Source organism: Manis javanica, chromosome 2 (assembly GCF_040802235.1).
Source record: "Manis javanica isolate MJ-LG chromosome 2, MJ_LKY, whole genome shotgun sequence".
NCBI lineage: Eukaryota > Metazoa > Chordata > Mammalia > Pholidota > Manidae > Manis > Manis javanica.
Window position 1 is genome coordinate 114,010,929 of NC_133157.1, and position 19,966 is coordinate 114,030,894.

Here is a 19,966-nt window from a genome sequence, read left to right on the forward strand (position 1 = left end):
TTTGCCTCTGCTGTCCCTTCTCCAGGGGCCAACATTTGGTGCATATGTTTCCCAACCTTCCCCATGCTTATCGTGACACAACTATTACACAAAAACATACAGTTTTAAAATTGAATAACAATATATATTATAGGCATATAATATGCTTTCTTTACCTAAAAATATAATGGACAAATACAGATTTTAAAAAATTTTTATAGGAAGCTTCTGCTTTCTGATGCCATAGTTTTTCTATTTTTTGTTTTATGACAAATTTTAATAAACATCTACACATGATACACCACATAATTATGTTACTATTTCTTTAGGATAGAATTCTAGAAGCGGATTTGATGGGTAGAAGATACATGCAAATCAAATTGTTAAAGCTGATGAATTATGCTCCAAAATGGCAGTGTCAATTTATATTCTTACCAACATTGACCACTTTCTCATGCTACTACTAGGACTTACCAATTTTTTAGACCAATATTATCTAATTGATGCAATTGTTTTCATTTGAATTTATTTAATTATTAGTGAATTTGAATAATTATGTTATCCTTGAAGTTTATTTTAAGCCACTCTTGGAAATAAATTGATCTATGCTCATAGGTATACCTGATAATGAGAACCGTTGTTTTCATTGGCATAAGTTTCTACATATTCCCAATGAATAATTTCATGATTATAAAACTATGTTAAATGGTAGTATATACCTTCATGGCACCCATTTCGGATGAAAAGGTATAAGTTATCCAATTAATTTTCTCATATTTAAAAATTAACAGTTCTTTCATTCATGGAATTAATATTTATTATATATTTACTTAATACATATTTATTGAGTACCTATTATGAGCCAGCCACTAGCTACAAGGCCTGGATATACCTAGCCACTGTCTATAAAAGTCCTGAACAGAACCTGGGACTTCATCTAATTTCCATTCTACTTGGGGAGAGAGAGATCCCCATAAAAAGTGTGTGCACGTATGTGTGTGTGTGTGTGTGTGGTGTGTGTGTGTGTGGTGTGTGTGAGAGAGAGAGAGAGGAGTGCAAGAATATTTAAAGAAGGGAGGATGATTTGGAGATCAGAATTGAGGAGATATGAAGTGAGGGAGAAGGTGAACTGTGTGGGTTGGGTTTCCAGGGAAGAAGGACTTAGGCTAAGGCAAGCAGAGGTGCTCTAAGGCCCTGAGGGTGGGATGTGACTGACATATTTTCAGGAAGATTCTGATTTCACACCATTTACACATACCTCCCTGACAAGGTCCTGCTCCAAGTTATGGCACCCAAGTAACAACTTTCTTTTCAAGCGACGGCATTGCAGTTCTAGGTACCGTCTCTGATGCTGAAGAAGATTGGTCTTTTCCTCTTCTTGGAAATGCTGTATGTTCTCTTTCTGCTTTGAAAGCCATTCCTCTTTTTCTTTTCTTGGGGTGCTCTTGTTTTCATTCAGCTCCTGGCAAGATAAAAAACAACTGAGTTCAAAATACATAAAAATTAACTACATGAATATACTATTTGGTAGCTGGTAATCTTCAGTAAAAGTACTTAATTTGTGCCCTCTCTCATGGGCAGGCAGGGCAATGACCTTAAAGGAAGTAGGTACTATTTTTCTGTTTCTGGAGTTATCCATGAAGTAGGACAAGAAAAGAGAAAACATACACTAGAAAACATGCATACTTTTAAGCTTTGCACAGCTATATTTAGGATGGCTCGTAGCTTTGAAAGCACGCAATGATTGGTGAATGAAGTAAAACATCTTTCTTTAAAGTCCTCCCAAAAAGGGGAAGAAGACAGGGCTTTCATGTAAAAATCACACATGAATTAAAATTAAGGTTAAAATATAGTTATGTCTCACTTCTTGGTTTCAACAATAGAAATACTAAGTTTTTGGCAAAGTTAAGGATGGGTTCAGTATAAAAGACCGGAAATTAAATGGAAAATCAACAAAACCAAAGGAAAATAGAGACCTTTTAGAATAGATTTAATATTCAGCACTATAACCACTGAACAAGGCAAGACTATCATCTCACAAACTACCTAAAAAAATGTATTTATACTGGACAAGATGAGAATATTGACAATACATTTAATGGTGCAAACCCGAGGATGCTAATTAATACTAGTATATTTCAACCTAAAATGCATCAACCTTGCAGAGAATATAAATCAGCCATCTTTCCTAGGTCTAAGATGATTTTTAGAGACTGTTAACCTATGGTTCTTCATCTGTTGTTCAAGAAAGAAACCAATTATTCATTACTTTCATTGATAAGATATTCAAACACATAAAAATAAAAAACATAAGTTTGTAGTTCTCAACTTAAGGATGTCAATGAGAAGACAGGGATAATACAGGCATATACAGAATCACTTGGCTATGTTTTTCAAAATCTTTTGCCAAGGAAATTTCCCACCCACTAAGACTATAGTATGTCCCTTCCTCTATACTGATAATTATCATTCTAAATGAACACACACACACACACACAGACATATACAGACACAAAACTACCTTCTAAAAGAAAATGAACTTATTAGACTATGAATTATATGCTTAAAGGATTATCTAAAACAACATATTCATTTATAAAACTAAAACCTGATTTCACTAGGAAACAACAATAGAACTGCATTTTGTTGGATATTTATTTAGAGTTGGGAATCCTATTTACAATCTTTTCAAATCCCATGTTCCAGTATTGAGTTTAGCTTTTAGATTACAGTAATGGGAATACATAGCAGGTTATATTCTTTAAAGTTGGAAAAATCTTATCAATGAACCTCACTTGGCAGGGCATATATAGCAAGGCTTTGTGCCACCAATGTCCTTAATAAGACTTATATGTCTAATTATAGGTCAAATTCCTACACACAAAAAAGCAATATACCAAAGAGATTATGGTTATTTTATCAAGATTAATTTATCTGTGTGCTAATAATTAATTACATGGACTAAAAATTTCAGTCCATCAGTCTGTAAAAGAGGGTGTAAACTGGGGAAGTCTTGGTGGGTGGGGAATTTCCTTGGCAAAAGATTTTGAAAAACATAGTCAAATGATTCTTTGTGTATATGCCTGTATTCTCTCTGTCTTCTCATTGACATCCTTCAGTTGAGAACTACAAGTTTATGTGCTTTTTATATTTATGTGTTTGAATATCTTCTCCACAAAAGTAATAAAGAATTGGTTTCTTTCTTGAATAACAGGTGAAGAATCATAAGGCCACAAAAGTAATAAAGAATTGGTTTCTTTCTTGAATAACAGGTGAAGAATCATAAGGTCAATAGTCTCTGAAAAATCATCTTATCCCTACAAAAGATGGCTGATTTATATTCTCTGCAATATAATAAATATGCTATAGTTGACACATACCATTTTCCTGTCCTGACCACTATCCTGAATAATAACCCCCTTTCAGAAATTGCCTTAGGACAACATGGCTTTCCTCACAGATAGCCTAGATGTGCGATAAAAATAAGTTCAAGAAAGAAGCACATAAAGGGCAAACACACATGAAATCCTGTAGCCATAAAGACATAATTAGCATGCTTTCCTATGAAAGAAAATGGGATGAGAAGAAATGCCTCTTATCCTTCTTCTGTGTTAAAATCAGAATAAGAACAAATTATTGTAATCTGAGCCCAAAGTAAGAAGGTATGATTTACTTTTAAAGGAAGAGATGTATGGCTCTTCTTCACAGATAAAATATTTTTATTTCTAGTGACTCAATTACTTAAGAAGTGCTTAGGAAAGCTACTAAATAATAGCTTTATAAAATAATTCACATTTTCAAGAGATCACTCTTTTTAGATCCCACTCAACTGAGGATCTCAGCCATTGAAAAGTAATAGGTCATAATCAATGTCCTCACTTAAACTGATATATTGTTAGTGGCCACAAACAAAAGAAAAATTTATCTTAATGGTTCTGTGAGTAGATCAATATTGGATATAACCAGTTAGCAGGTAAGTGGCTTGAAAATTTTTATAAAGTAAATACCTCCTTAAGCTGTTCCTTTTGAAGTTTGTATTCTCTCTTCTGGGTCTTCAAAAGGCTATTCAGTTCTTTCTTCTGCTCAGCCTGACTACGTTGCTCAAATTTTTCCACCTCGTTGGACATCACTTTAGCCTATAGGAAAATTTTTAAATGGATCAAATCAGCTAAGTAGGTAAGCTTCAAAGCAGCAGTTTAATACACATTAGCAAGGATATTTCCTCCCACCTAAGAATATAAAATCAGTATAATCATTACCAAAACAAGAATATCCAATAAATTATTAACAAGTATTACTCAGCATCCTTATGATTTGAATTTCAGAGAACCAGTAAAATGGAACTCATCCTTAAAATGCTGATCTTTTACAGGGTCAGTGTTTCCACCTTTTTCCCCCCATTTAAGTGGAGTATGCTGCCCGACACACCCCACTAATAAAACAAAACAAATGTAATTAAGTTATGACCTTTTATCTAGCTTGACTTGTGTATTAAACAATGTAATACATTCATCTTCAAATTAAACCCTGACTTTTAATTTGTATTTTAAATAATATGAAAATGTTAAATATTAAATACCTGTATATTATTATTTTATTTCTGATGATACATGCAATAGTTGACCCTTAAACAATGTGGGGATTAGGGATGCTGACTCCCAACAGAGTAAAAAAATCCTCCTAGAACTTTTCATTCCCCAAAAACTTAACTACTAAAAGCATACTGCTGACTGGCAGCCTTACTAACAACATGAACAGATATTCACACATATTCTGTATGTTGTATAAATTCTATACTGTATTCTTACAATAAAGCTAGAAAAAAGAAATTGATCTTTTAAACTGTCTCCCAAAACCTTTTCCAAGACCTTTATTGAAAAAAAAATGTGTATAAATGGGCCTGTGCAGTTCAAACCTATGTTATTTGAGGGTGAACTATACATATCCATTGTAGAACATTTAGGAAATACAGAAAAACACAAAGAAGAAAAATCTTGCATGATTTTACCACCCAGAGATAACCAATATAAACATTTTGGTGCATACCCTTCCTAATTTTTTCTAGGCATGTATAGATATTGATATAAATATATAAAACAAATCTAAAATCATATTGTACATCCTGTTTCATGAATTCCTTTCCTAAAAATGTTAGTATCTACCTGTTTACAAAGTATTCAAGAAAGTACAACACCAAACAGGATACTAAATATTTCTACATTCTTTCACCAAATTATTTCAAAATCAAATATTCATTTACACCAGAAATTATTTTGCTAAATTCTCTGTTCCTGTGAGAGAGTGATTCTTCTTTTTTTTGCAGGGAAGGGTGAACAGGGTAGCTCTAAATGCCCCAGGGCAGACTAGCCAGACATATTTGAAGATATGGTGTACATTTATTGAGAAGTTTACATTTTACTTGACAACTGTGATTATCAAAATAAATTGAAACTAATGGGACACCAAGGAAATTAGAAACCAGTTTCCATAAAAGACTCCTAAAAAATGCACCTTTATCATACAGTAGAATGATACTTATTTGTAGTAAACAAATGGGCTAAATCTGAATCTGAAACCCTCTTAATTCCTCTTAATTTAACATTCTCTGTATATTACAGTACTCTTCAATTCTTCTGATATAAAAATGCTACTATAAATTTAAGGTTTCCAAAAAGTACATAGAGAATGATGAATGTTTTTTTGACACCTAAATCACCTACTAACTGATTTATCAAACTTCTCAGATAACCAAAGTACCCAAGGCCTAGAACAGAATACTTAATTACTTTTTTTTCATTAAGGTATCATTGATATACACTCTTATGACTGTTTCACATGAAAAATAATGTGGTTACTACATTCACCCACATATATCATCGAGTTCTCCCATACCCCATTGCAGTCACTGCCCATCGGTGTTGTAAGATGCCACATCACTACATGTCTTTTCTGTACTACACTGTCTTCTCCATGATCCCCCCCCCCACCATGTGTACTGATCGTAATAGCCCTCAATGCCCCTCTCCCTCCCTCCTCAACCGCCCTCCTGCACCCCTCCCCTTTGGTAACCGCTAGTTCCTTCTTGGAGTTTGTGAGTGTGCTGCTTTGTTCCTTCAGTTTTGCTTCATTGTTATACTCCACAAATAAGGGAAATCATTTGGTACTTGTCTTTCTCTCCCTAACTTATTTCACTGAGTGTAATACCATCTAGCTACATCCATGTTGCTGCAAATGGTAGGATTTGTTTCTTTCTTATGGCTGAATAGTATTCCATTGTGCATATGTACCACTTCTTCTTTATCCATCCATCTACTGATGGACACTTAGGCTGCTTCCATATCTTGGCTGTAGTAAATAGTGCTGTGATAAACATAGGGGTGCATATGTCTTCTTGAATCTGACAACTTATTTTCTCTGGGTAAATTCCTAGGAGTGGACTTCACAGGTCAAATGGAATTTCTATTTTTAGTTTTTTGAGGAACCTCCATATTGCTATCCACAATGGTTGAACTAGTTTACATTCCCACTGGCAGTGTAGGAGCAATCCCCTTCGTCTGCATTCTAGCCACCATTTGTTGTTCCTAGTCTTTTCGATGTTGGCCATTCTAAATGGTATGACACGATATCTCATTGTGCTTTTAATTTGCATTTCCCTGATAATTAGTGATATGGAGCATCTTTTCAAGTGCCTCTTGGCCATCTGAATTTCTTCTTTGGAGAAGCGTCTGTTCATATCCTGTGACCATTTTTTAATTGGGTTATTCACTTTTTGGGTGTTGAGGCATGTGAACGCTTTACATATTTTGGATGTTAATCACTTGTTGGATATGTTGTTTACAAATATATTCTCCCATACTGTAGGATGCCTTTTTGTTCTACTGATGGTGTCTTTAGCTGTACAGAAGCTTGATGTAGTCCCACTTGCTCATTTTTGCTTTTGTTTCCCTTGCCCAAGGAGATGCATCCAGGAAAAAGTTGCTCATGTTTATATTCAAGAGATTTTGCATATGTTGTCTTCTAAGAGTTTTATGGTTTCATGACTTACATTCAGTTCTTTGATCCATTTTGAATTTACTTTTGTGTATGGGGTTAGACAATAATCCAGTTTCATTCTCTTGCATGTAGCTGTCCAGTTTTGCCAACACCAGTTATTGAAGATGCTGTCATTTCCCCATTCTATGTCCATGGCTCCATTACGGTATATTAATTAACCACATTTGCTTGGGTTTATATCTGGGATCCCTAGCCTGTTCTATTGGCCTTTGGGTCTTTTCTTGTGCCAGTACCAAATTGCCTTTGCAGTAGAGGTTGAAGTTGGGGAGCATAATCTGCCCCCTGCTTTATTCTTCCTTCTCATGATTGCTTTGGCTATTTGTGGTCTTCTGTGGTTCCATATGAATTTTAGAACTATTTGATCTTGTTCACTGAAAAATGCTGTTGGCATTTTGATAGGGATTGCACTGAATCGGTAGATTGCTTCAGGCAGGATGGCCATACTGACAATATTAATTCTTCCTATCCATGAGCAAGGGATGTTATTTCCATTTATTAGTATCTTCTTTTTCTTAAATGTCTTGTAGTATTCAGTGTATAGGTCTTTCACTTCCTTTGTTAGGTTTATCCCTAGGCATTTTATTCTTTTTCATGCAGTTGGGAATGGAATTGTTTTCCTGATTTCTCTTTCTGCTAGTTCATCATTAGTGTATAGGAATGCAAGAGATTTCTGTGTATTAATTTTGTATCCTGCCACTTTGCCGAATTCAGTTCTTAGTACTAGTAGTTTAGGGGGTGGATTCTTTTAAGATTTTTTATATATAATATCATGTCATCTGCAAACAGTGACAGTTTAACTTCTTCTTTACCAATCTGGATGCCTTTTATTTCTTTGTGTTGTCTGATTGCTGTGGCTAGGACCTCCAGGACTATGTTTGAATAAAAGTGGAAAGAGTGGGCATCCTTCTCTTGTTCCCGACTTAGAGGAAAAGCTTTCAGATTCTCACTGTTAAGTATGATGTTGGCTTTGGGTTTGTCATATGTGGCCTTTACTATGTTGAGGTACTTGCCCTCTATACTCATTTTGTTGATATTTTTTACCATGAATGGATGTTGAATTTTGTCGAGTGCTTTTTCTGCTTCTATGGAGATGATCATGTGCTTTTTGTCTTTATTTTAGTTAATGTGGTGGATGATGCTGATGGATTTTCAAATGTTGTACCATACTTTCATCCCTGGAAAAAATTGTACTTGATCATGACAGATGCTCTGTTTGATATATTTTTTACTATGCTTTTGTTGAGTGTTTTTGCGTCTATGTTCAGCAGAGATGTTGGTCTATTATTTTAACTTTTTTGTGGTGTATTTGCCTAATTTTGGAATTAGAGTGATGCTGGCCTCATAGAATGAGGGTGGAAGTATTCCCTCCTTGTCTACTTTTTGGAAAGCTTTAAGGAGGATGGGTATTAGGTCTTCACTAAATGTCTGATAAAATTCAGCAGTGAAGCCATCTGGTCCAAGAGTTTTATTTTTAGGTAGATTTTTATTACCAATTCAGTTTTTGCTGCAGGTAATTGATCTGTTCAGATTTTCTGTTCCTTTCTGGGTCTGCCAAGGAAGGTTGTACTTTTCTTGAAAGTTGTTCATTCCTTCTGGGTTATCAAGTCACTCAGCATACAATTCTTCACCGTATTCTCTAATAATTCCTTGTATTTCTGTAGTACCCATAGTGATTTTTTCCTTTCTCATTTCTAGACACTCTTTTTCTTGATAAGTCTGGCTAGGGGTTTTTCTATTTTTGCTTATTTTCTCAAAGAACCAGCTCCTACTTTCATTGATTCTATTGTTTTTATTCTTCTCGATTTTATTTCAGCCTGCTCTAATCTTTATTATGTCCCTCTTCTACTGACTTTTGGGCCTCATTTGTTCTGCTTTTTCTAGTTTTGTTAATTGTGAGTTTAGACTGTTCATATCGGATTTTTTCTTCTTTCCTGAGGCAGGCCTGTATTGCAATATACTTCCCTCTTAGCACAGCCCTAGCGGCAATCCCACAGATTTTGCATTGCTTGATCTATTTTTATTTGGTCATTGATCCATTGATTATTTAGGAGCATGTTGTTAAGCCTCCATGGGTTTGCGGGTCTTTTCATTTTCTTTAAGTAATTTATTTCTAGTTTCATACCTTTGTGGTCTGAGAAGATGGTTGGTTCAATTTCAATATTTTTGTATTTACTGATGTTCTTTTTTGTAGTCTAGCATATAATCTATTCTTGAAAATGTTCCATGTGCACTTGAGAAGAATGTGTATCCTGCGGCTTTTGGGTGGAGCACTCTGTAGATATCTGTTAGGTCCATCTGTTCTAATGTGTTGTTCAATGCCTCTGTTTCCTTACTTATTTTCTGTCTGGTTGATCTGTACTTTGGAGTGAGTGGTGTGCTGAAGTCTCCTAAAACGAATGCATTGCATTCTATTTCCTCTTTTAATTCCGTTAGTATTTGTTTCACATATGTAGGTGCTCCTGTGTTGGGTGCATAGATATTTATAATGGTTATATCCTCTTGTTGGACTGACCCCTTTATCATTATGTAATGTCCTCCTTTGCTCTTGTGGCTTTCTTTGTTTTGAAGCCTACTTTGTCTGATACAAGTACTGTAACTCCTGCTTTTTTCTCCCTTTTGTTTTCATGAAATATCTTTTTCCATCCCTTCACTTTTAGTCTGTGTATGTCTTTGGGTTTGAGGTGAGTCTCTTTTAAGTGGCATATAGATGGGTCTTGCTTTTTAATCCATTCTATTTCCCTGTGTCTTTTGATTGGTGCATTCAGTCCATTTACATTTAGGGTGATTATCAATAGGTATGTACTTATTGCCATTGCAGGCTTTAGATTTGTGATTACCAAAGGTTCAAGGGAAACTTCCTTACTATCTAAGAGTCTAAGCTCACTTACTGTGCTATTACAAACACAATCTAAAGATTCTTTTTTTTCTCCTCCTTTTTTCTTCCTCCTCCATTGTTTATATATTAAGTATTATATTCTGTGCTCTTTGTCTATCCCTAAGCTACTTTGGGATAGTTGATTTAATTTTGCATTTGCTTAGTAATTAATTGTTCTGCTTTCTTTAATGTGGTTTTATTACCTCTGGTGACAGCTATTTAGCCTTAGGAACACTTCCATCTATAGCAGCCCATGCAAGATACACCGCAGAGACAGTTTGTGGGAGGTAAATTCCCTCAGCTTTTGCTTATCTGGAAATTGTTTGATCTCTCCTTCAATGTTAAATGATAATCTTGCCAGGTAGAGTATTCTTGCTTCTGCTTCATTGCATTAAATAAATCCTGCCAATCCTTTCTGGCCTGTAAATTTTCTGCTGAGAAGTCTGATGATAGCCTGATGGGTTTTCCTCTGTATGTGATCTTTTCTCTCTCTCTGGCTTCTTTTAATATTTTGTCCTTATCCTTGATCTTTGCCATTTTAATTATTATATGTTTTGGTGTTGTCTTCCTTGGGTCCCTTGTGTTTGGAGATCTGTGCACCTCCATGGCCTGAGAGACTACCTCCTTCCCCAGATTGGGGAAGTTTTCGGCAATTACCTCCTCAAAGACACTTTCCCTTTTCCTCTCTCTTCTTCTTCTGATACCCCCATAATACAAATATTGTTCCGGTTGGATTGGTTACACAGTTCTCTCAATATTCTTTCATTCCTAGAGATCTTTTTTTCTGTGCCTCAGCTTCTTTGCATTCCTCTTCTTTAATTTTTTTTCATTTATCGTCTCCTCCACCATATCTAATCTGCTTTTAAATCCCCACATTGTATTCCGTAATTAATGGATCTCTGTTCTGGATTTGTTCCTGCATTCTTGAGTATTTTTCTGTACCTACATGGATGTGTTTATGATTTTTTAAAAATCTCTTTTAGGAAGATTGATGAGTTCATTTTCACTTGACCTCTTTTCTGGTGTTTTGGGGATTTTGGTTTGAACCAGGTTCCTTTGGCACTTCATATTTGTATGTGGCACCCTCTAGGACCATGAAAGCATACTCCCTGGAGTTACTTAGCCCTTGGAGTGATGTCACGGTCTCAGCAGAGTGACACTGGTGACTGGGGGTTGGGTAGAGCTGTTTCCTGCTTCCCAGCTACTGTGCATCTCTCCACAGCCAGACTAGTCAGTCGAACACACAGGTGTAACCCTCTATGCCTTGCATTTGTAGCTGCTGTAGGCAGGAAATCCCTCTGGATGGACTGACGCCAGGGCAGGGGCAGCTGGTTTGTAAGCCAGTGCCAGCCTACCGGAAGGTGCAGCACGCTGCATATCATGGTGGAAGGCTTTGGAGCTGTGTAGCCAGCCAGGGGGATGGAGTGCCTGAAGTTCCTGAAAAGTTCCCAACCTGCTGGGCAGAGTGCATCTGGACAATTTTGTCTACCTGTCCTTTTTCCTGAGCAGCAAGCCCTGTGCAATCCTTGCCCATTTAGTAGCCCTCTCACTGTTAGGAAGTCTCTCATACTGCCTGCCTTTCTTTTGTCCCAGAGCAGCTGGATGTGAATCCCTGTTTTCCACAACAGCTGGAATCTCAGTCTGTCTAACTGTTCTTCCTGTCTTAGCTTTCCAACACCACTAATCTTGAGCACCATGCAATATAGGTTCTTGCTCCCACAGCAGATCTCCAGGGCTGGGTGTTCAGCAGTCCTAGGCCTCCACCCCGTCTCCACTCCATTTCTCTTCCTTCTGCCAGTGAGCTGGGGTGGGAGAAGTGCGTAGGTCACCCCAGATCACGGCTTTGGTATGTTACCCTTTTTGAGGTCTGTTCTTTTCTCCAGGTGTAAGCAGTCTGGTGCTGCCTTCTTTCCTGTTGATCTTTTAGGGTTAGTTGTATTAACTATATTTTTGTGTTATATGTGGTTTTGGGAGGAGGCCTCTGTCTCACCTCTCACATCATCATGTTTAATCTGATCTACTTGACTTAACCACTGTTACATGATAAAAGTATCAAGTTATCAGGACATAATTCCATATCTACTGGTTCCTAACTCAGCACTTGATATTTTACCTATTATATAAATATTTCTCCCTTTCCCCAATTGACTTGCTAGTTCTGGGGAACAGATACCCTAACATCAAAATGCCATCTTTGTTAATTTTGAAATAGTCACAAGTGAGAATAAACACATTAGTAATACTGGTCAGCTACCTCTTTTTCCACTGCCACCTGATGTTTCTTGAGAAGTTTCTTCATGTTTGAAGCAAAGGTGTTACGCTGAGTTTCAAGATCTTTCTCTAATCTGAGGCGATGCTTATCCATCTTAGCCTTTAACTTTTTTTCCAGATTCACCAGCTGTTTCTGATGTTGCTGTGTCATTCTCTTACAGCCAGACAGTTGTTCTCTGAGCTGAGATTCCTGCTCATGTTCTGGCATTTCCCCTGTAAGCTACAACAATGGAGAGGAAAGAATGAAGTAAAGCAAAACCTTTTTCTTTCAAAACCGTCTTAGACCAGTCTACTATCAACTAAGTAGGTAATTCATGTAGGAGATCCCAGTCAACAGCTTCTAATAAAATATCATCTGAAAAAGCAGACAAGCTAGCTGGTTCTAAAATTTAAGTGGGAATGTAAAGGACCTAGAATAGCCAAAGTTTTGAGGGGGTATGAAAAGTTGGTAGATGTAAACTTCAGTAATCAAAACAGTGTGGTATTGGTATAAGGACAGGCTGAATAGAGCAAAGGAACACAGTAAAATCTGGAAACAAACCCACATATATTCAGTCAATTGATTTGCTACCAAAATGTCAAGTTAATTCAAAGAGGAAAGTGTTTTTAACAAATCCTGCCATAACAACTGGTTCTCTGTATTCAAAATAAATAAATGCTTAATCATGCTATACACAGAAATTAATTTGAAAAGAGTCACTTGACCTAAACCTAAAATCCAGAATCATGGAGCAGAGGAAAACACAGAATATTGTCATGACCTTGGGGTCAGCAAATATTTCTTGGGTACAACACAAAAAACACTGATTATAATGAAAAAAATGTACAAACTGGATTCTCGAATAGAGGCAAAATTCAGATAATGTAAGATTAATCATTTAAAGTGAACAATTCAGTAGCATTTAGTATATTCATGATATTCTGAAACCACTGCCCCATTGTAAAGAAAAAAATGTATAAACTGGATTCTTAGGGACAAAATTCACATAATGTATGACTAATGATTTAAAGTAGACAATTCAGTAGTATTTAGTATATTCGTGATGTTCTGCAAGACTGCCCATATCTGGTTACAAAACATATATATTACTTCAGAAGAAAACCCTGTATCTTTTAAGCAATTGCTCCCTAATCTCCCCTTCTGGTAACCACCAATCTATTTTCTGTCTATGGATTTACCTATTTTGGATGTTTCATATAACATGTGACCTGTTGTGTCTGGCTTCTTTCACCTAGCATGTTTCCAAGGTTCATCCCTATTGTATTGGATGTAACAGTACTTCGTTTCTTTTTATAGCTGAATGATATTCCACTGTATGCACATACCCTCATTAGTTTATCTATTTATTTGTCGCTGGACCTCTGTGTTGTTTCCACCTTTTGGCTATTGTGAATACTGCTTTTATGAACATTTGTGTATACGCGTTTGTTTAAGTACCTGCTTTCAATTGTTTTGGGTATATATCTAGGAGTAGAATTGCTGAGTCATGGGGAAACGCTATGTTTAACTTTTTGAGAAATCATCAACTGTTTACCACAGCAGCTGACATTTTGCATTCTTACCAGCAATATACAGCAGGGTTCCAATTTCTCCACATGCTCCCTAGTTGTTATTTTCCATCTTTGTTTTTGTTTTTCGCTTTTAATAGCTAGCCATCTAACAAAACAGCAGCAGACTCACAGAGTCCAAGAAGGGACTAGCAGTTGCCAAAGGGAAAGGGGTGGGAAGGGTGGGTGGAAAGGGAGGGAGAAGAGGATTAAGGGGCATTATGATTAGTACACATAGTGTAGAGGGGGGAGACGGGGAAGGCAGTAATAGCACAGAGAAGACAAGCAGTGATTCTATAGCATCTTACTACGCTGATGGACAGTGACTTCAATGGGGTGTTAGGTGGGAACTCAATAGAATGGGTAAATGTAGTAACCAGTGTTGCTCATGTGAAACCTTCATAAGATTGTATATCAATGATACCTTACCAACAACAAAAAAATAGCTGGCCATCCTAGTGGCTATAAGGTAGTACTCATTGTAGTTTTGATTTGCGTTTCCCTAATGACTAATTATATTGAGTATTTTTTCATGTGCTGTTGGCCATTTGTATATATTCTCTGGATAAGTGTCTATTCAAGTCTTTAACACATTTTTTAAAATTGAGGTATAGTTTATTTATTAATTTGAATAGTTTTTTGGTGGAGTCTTTAGGGCTTTTTTTATGTAGTATCAGGTCATCTCCAAACAATGACAATTTCACTTCTTCCTTACCAGTGTGGGTGCCTTTATTTCTTTTTCTTGCCTGATAATGTAGCTAGGACTTCCAATACTCTGTTGAATAAAAGTGTTGTGAGTAGGCATCCTTGTCTTATTCCTGATTTTAGAGGAAAAGTTTTTAGCTTTTTCATGGCCTTTACTCATTTTTAGTGGGTTGTTTGAATTGGATTTTAAAACTAAAAATTTTAATTTACCACAGGTGGAGAAAAAATATTTGCAGGACATATCTGAGATAAAATACCTGTATGTTTCTTATGAAAGTCAAACATACATACGCCCTATGACTCAGCCATTTTATCCTATGTATTTGTCACAGAAATGAAAACATCATGTTCAAAGACATGTACATGTTTGTAGCATCTTAGTATGCTGATGGACAGTGACTGTACTGGGGTATGTGGTGGGGACTTGGTAATAGGGGGAGTCCAGTAACCATAGTGTTGCTCATGTAATTGTACATTAATGACACCAAAATGATAAAATAATAAATAAAAGTATTTATTTCATCTTCTACTTGCCCCTTAGCAACCTCTAATCTACTTTCTATGAATTTGCCTATTTTAGATATTGCATATAAGTGGAATTCTAATAATATTTTTCCTTTTGTGTCTGGCTTATATCATTTAGCATTTTTTCAAAGTTCACTCACATTGTAGCATATATTAGAACACTGTTCCTTTTCACAGCTGAATAATATACCATCGTATATATATTATATATTATTTATATATATATATATAATATATAATATACACTATGGTTTGTTTATCCATTCATGTGTTGATGAACACTTGGGTTGTTTCCATCTTTTAGCTATTGTGCCTACTAACTTTTGGTAATACTGAAAGCAGTGAAGTTAAAAAGGAAGCATTCCTATCAATTGTGAAAAGGAGTTACCTGACCTTCCAATGTTTTCAAGAAAATTTAAAATCTTACATGTGAAAGTAGAAAACATCCACATTTACCAAACTGAGAAGTTGTAATTTTCTACAATTACACCCAGTTTTATTTTTAAAATGTAAACATTATGGAAAATGCAAAAATCACTTTTCATTATCACCCACCTTAAACCTTTCTCCACATCCCAAAGGCAACCATTATCATTAATATTATGTTGTATACTTACTATTTTTAAATACCTTCGTTTTCATCTAAGTAACTTCAAATAATACATTATATGGTATTTATTTATTTATTCTAAGACTTAAAAAATATTCTTTTTGCATTCTCAAAACATGTTTCCTAAATGCAGACATTAAACTGGGAATTAAAAGGCCTTTTGCCATTTTAAAATAAGTTGCCTAAATTATGTTTCAAACTTCTGATACACCAAAGGAAAAAAAAACCCCAAACTCTTAAACTAACCAGACTAGGAAAACTAGTTAGCAAAGTTGAAATTTTTTTCACTGAAATCCAAATACTCACAGGTCTTGAACGGATGGCAGAATTATTAGACATAATTGTTTTGATTCCCTCCATCACGTGTAGCTCATCCTTGTTATCCGAGGCTTCCTGAAGAATGTTAACCCTACCGCTTTGACTCCTGGTCCTGTTGGACATACGGGGAACAGACTGATGACTTCCAATATTGTGCACTGCTCCTGTCTGTCCAACACCGTGATCTTGGTCCTGAGGGAAAAGAGTATTAGATTCAAATATCTTTATCTCCTGAATTCTTGATTATTAGCACCTAGCACACTGCTTGGCACACACAGTCTTCAGAATGTTAGTGGTCTATTTTGAGAAATTCTTTGTATTTGCCAAGACCAGAAAGTTTATCAGTTGTTAGTTGACAGATTAAAATGTGAGCAACGAGTAAATACCAAAAAGCCAAACCAACTCTGTGAAAAAGTTAATCAGAGTTATTTCCAAAGTGTAGTCTTTACTCTAAAATTTTTGACATTACTTTGAAATCCATTTCTCCTACACATCTTATGGGGTATACACAGAGATGCTGCTCATTTCTCAATGATTCCAATGGTGAAAACAAACCCCAACCTTTTTAAAAATCCTATAAACATCCCTTTTAGTTATTTTTTATTGAATCCTTTTATATTTCTTTTCTTCTGAAAATATAGTCTTTAGCCTAAACTTCTTCCACTAAGTAATTTAATATTAATTCCTATCTATTTTTATGTAAAATTAAAAGTTGCATATATATTTAATCATAATTGGAAGACTGTTCTTCCCAATAAACCCGGCAGGCTTTGGTATCTGGGCACCAATATTATAGTCTTACCATACCAAACCTCTTTAAGATATGCAGAATGATACATACAGACCCATGGTATATGGAGGATCTTTTCTTACATCCACAGCCTTAAAAAGTTGCTGTTATTCTAATGTTTAATGACAGAATTTTATTAATTTCACTTTACTAAAGCATTTCATATACCTAAAATAGCCCCAATTTTCTAGTGACTACTGTTAGAACTAAAAAACAATAACAAAAATACCAAAACTGTATGTAAGAAAGTCTTCTATTTTATAGTTCATTAATTATGTAGTGTTATTAAAAAGAAAAGTAACTACTACTCCTGTTTTCAGAATGCAAGGATCTTTCTCAATAGAAAGCAATAAAAAAGAATCAAAGCTTTGGCATTGGGACATGAGCAAAGAAGAAAACAGAAAATACTTAGACTAAAAAAGATAGCTCCACAAATCATAAGCTTTATATTTTCCTTTGAGGAAGTTTTGTAACATTTCTACTGCAAATTTGGAAACATGGCAACATGGAAACAACTTGGTCTCAAGAGTAATATATGAATCCGAACCCATATGCTTCTACAGTAAGTTAGTTAACCACTCTGAGCATTACTTTCCACACCTATAAAATGAGTATTTTAGAACCCTGTAGAGGAATGAATCCCTATACACAACTGAAAAGAATGAAGTGTTCTTAGTAACAGAATAAGAATGCTTGGTAATTTTTCCCCCCAGGATAAATTTAGCTAAGTCACATGTTTATTTTATTTATTTACTTACTTATTTTTAAAAAAGCAAGAAATTTCCAATTTAATAAACATTTATCAAACATTACACAAAAGGCACTGGGGGAGAGGTTTATACAATAAACAAGATAAGGAGAATGGTTGGTAATTCTAATGACTTCTCTGTGAGCACCGTCAACTTCCAAAGCCTGTAATTTCAAATACTTCCAAAAGCGTGTCCCATGCCATCAGACAATCAGGCAAAAAAGTGTTCAGTAGACCAGAATTTTGAGAGGGACTAGATTAAATAAAAGTTGAACAGGTTTCTCTAAGAAAAGACTTCACAGAGCTTTACTATGCTAATGTACACTACCAAGAGGTTGGTTTAAAGAATGCAAAACCTTTTTCTCCACCTGGGACCTTAGAGAATCACTGTGAAGACACAATCTGGAAACCACTGATATAAAAGATTCCTGGCAAGAGAAGTTCCATAAGGAAAGAAGCCAATAAAGAGACCCCAATACTTGAGCCATTTCTAAGTTATTACCTTTTCTTCCGGTGCTTCTGCTGCTGGCCCTTTATGTGCCTCCTGGGAAAGGACCTTCTTCGTCTTTCGATTGCGCAGCTTGTCCAGCACTCTTTTTTTTTCTTCCTTTGCCCTTTGAAGGAGATCTGTTACCACTGTTGTAGGGAGCTCCCGAAGAAGAAATGGGTGCTGGTTAAGAGTAGAAGGCAAAAGTCAGGTTGAGACCTATATATTTTTTCATTCAGAACAAATGAATCCCTTCTTGGACACTAGAGTTACTATCCTAAATAATTATAGATAATGCATGTAATCTATAGTTATCTAATTCTGCTATGCTTTTTACTCTTATATTTATAAAATTTAATTTACATGTATACACTCTGTGCCTACATAACTTCCCCTGTACTTTTTATGAAAACTTTGAACATGACACCTTTGTTGGCCAAATGAAAAGGCAGAGTTGAAATAATCAGTGTCTAAGTAAACATTAAGAATTAAGTCCAAATAGAGCCCTAAGTAAACGCTTACAAATTCTTAGAACTAGTTTCATAGAGGAGACACTATCAGTTCTGAATTACATTAGATTTCAACAGGAATGTATTTACTGATGGTGAATTACATAACATACTACTTGGGTATAATGGGTTCTTTATGTTGCTTAAATGAAACTTCATAAAACACTAGCAGTTGATTAAAAGATGTTATGTATTAGTGATTTTTACCATTAATATTTAATAAAGCTTAACATTATCCAATACAGAAAAGTAGAAAGAAAATTGAACTATAAGATTATCATTGTTACATTTGGTATTTTTTGGATATTTATTTCTTCTCAGAAATTTTCCATGTATAGATTTTGTTTTGTAGTTAGCACACAGATTGCAGAAAGATGACTTGTACACTGGAGTTCATGAGATGATCATGAATTCTTTTAAGACTTTTATCTCCTTTATTAGCTCAAATTTATTTCTTCTCTGAAGAGTTGTAACTATATATTATTCTCTTTTATTGCTATAAGTATGTTATTTCAACTCATAATGCCTACAGATTATTTCATCAAATGTTCATGCCAAAATTACATGACCATTATTCTAATTCTGGATAATTATTTTCAATTTTTCATTCTGAGATAAATAGCTTCATACAGTAAGTCACTTTATTCCATTTTATTTTTTTTCCTTATGACAGACTGCAACCGAAATGTGATTAGGCCAAAGAAAAGGATGCACTTGACAGATTCTTCCTATCACTTCCAATAATGTCAATATACAAAATGGACCAGGTACATGAATACATATGCAGGTTTAGGATCACCCAAGGTCAAGTACCCATTCCTGGTGGGTTGGGTTATTACCAAAAGAGCTTCTTTTGCCTTCATTAGGCAAATGTAAGAAGCCTGTCACATTCTTCCGTTTCCTGAGCCTTAGCTTGGTATGTAGCACTATTTATAATATTCGGTCTTTTTTATCCGAAAATAATATATCTTGTAATTCTAAGTTATTTAATAGTTTTCTACAAATGGATCCTGCTTATTTTTCACTTACATAAATTCATAGCTGTACTAAACCTTTTGTTGCTACTGTGAATACCTAGTTTTTGGGCTTTCATTTGAGACTGTAAGTGTGCTTAGGGCCTAGAATTCCCTAAGTGTTACTGAAACTTTATACTGCTCTTTTACATACTGTAGTTGCAAATAACCCTACTGAATATGTACACGATCCTTTCAATATCCTTGCATATTGAACTGCGTGTTGGTGAGAATAAACTGAACTTCTTTGAAATTCTAAAACATTCATGCTGAAAGTCTAATTTTCTAGTGAAAAATCCACAAAATTCCTTAGGGTCACAAAAAGATAGTGAACTGCTACTCACTAATGCCTTATCTAGATGTTTTAAGAACTATATTAAATTGAACAATACTATTATTGCTATTAATAAGATGTCAACCTCTAAATGAAAACATTTTTGAGAACAGAAAGCATATACTAATAATTTATTTAAATTAGATAACCAAACCTATTGAAAAATGAATAGAATTCACATTACTTTTAAAATATTTTCAT

The 19,966-nt window shown here is 35.2% G+C and overlaps 1 protein-coding gene across 2 annotated transcripts in view; it reads right to left on the minus strand.

Moving 5' to 3' along the window:
• Positions 1–19,966, minus strand: part of LOC140847803 (serine/threonine-protein kinase TAO1-like) — a 199,140-nt gene that overhangs the window by 14,309 nt on the left and 164,865 nt on the right. For both annotated transcript variants that reach the window (XM_073229158.1, XM_073229157.1), the window contains 5 exons: positions 17,925–18,092; positions 15,873–16,076; positions 12,162–12,398; positions 3,987–4,115; positions 1,238–1,441 (listed from right to left, as the gene is read on the minus strand). In XM_073229158.1, coding sequence (XP_073085259.1) covers positions 1,238–1,441; positions 3,987–4,115; positions 12,162–12,398; positions 15,873–16,076; positions 17,925–18,092 — 942 coding nt within the window. The remainder of the gene's footprint in view (positions 1–1,237; positions 1,442–3,986; positions 4,116–12,161; positions 12,399–15,872; positions 16,077–17,924; positions 18,093–19,966) is intronic.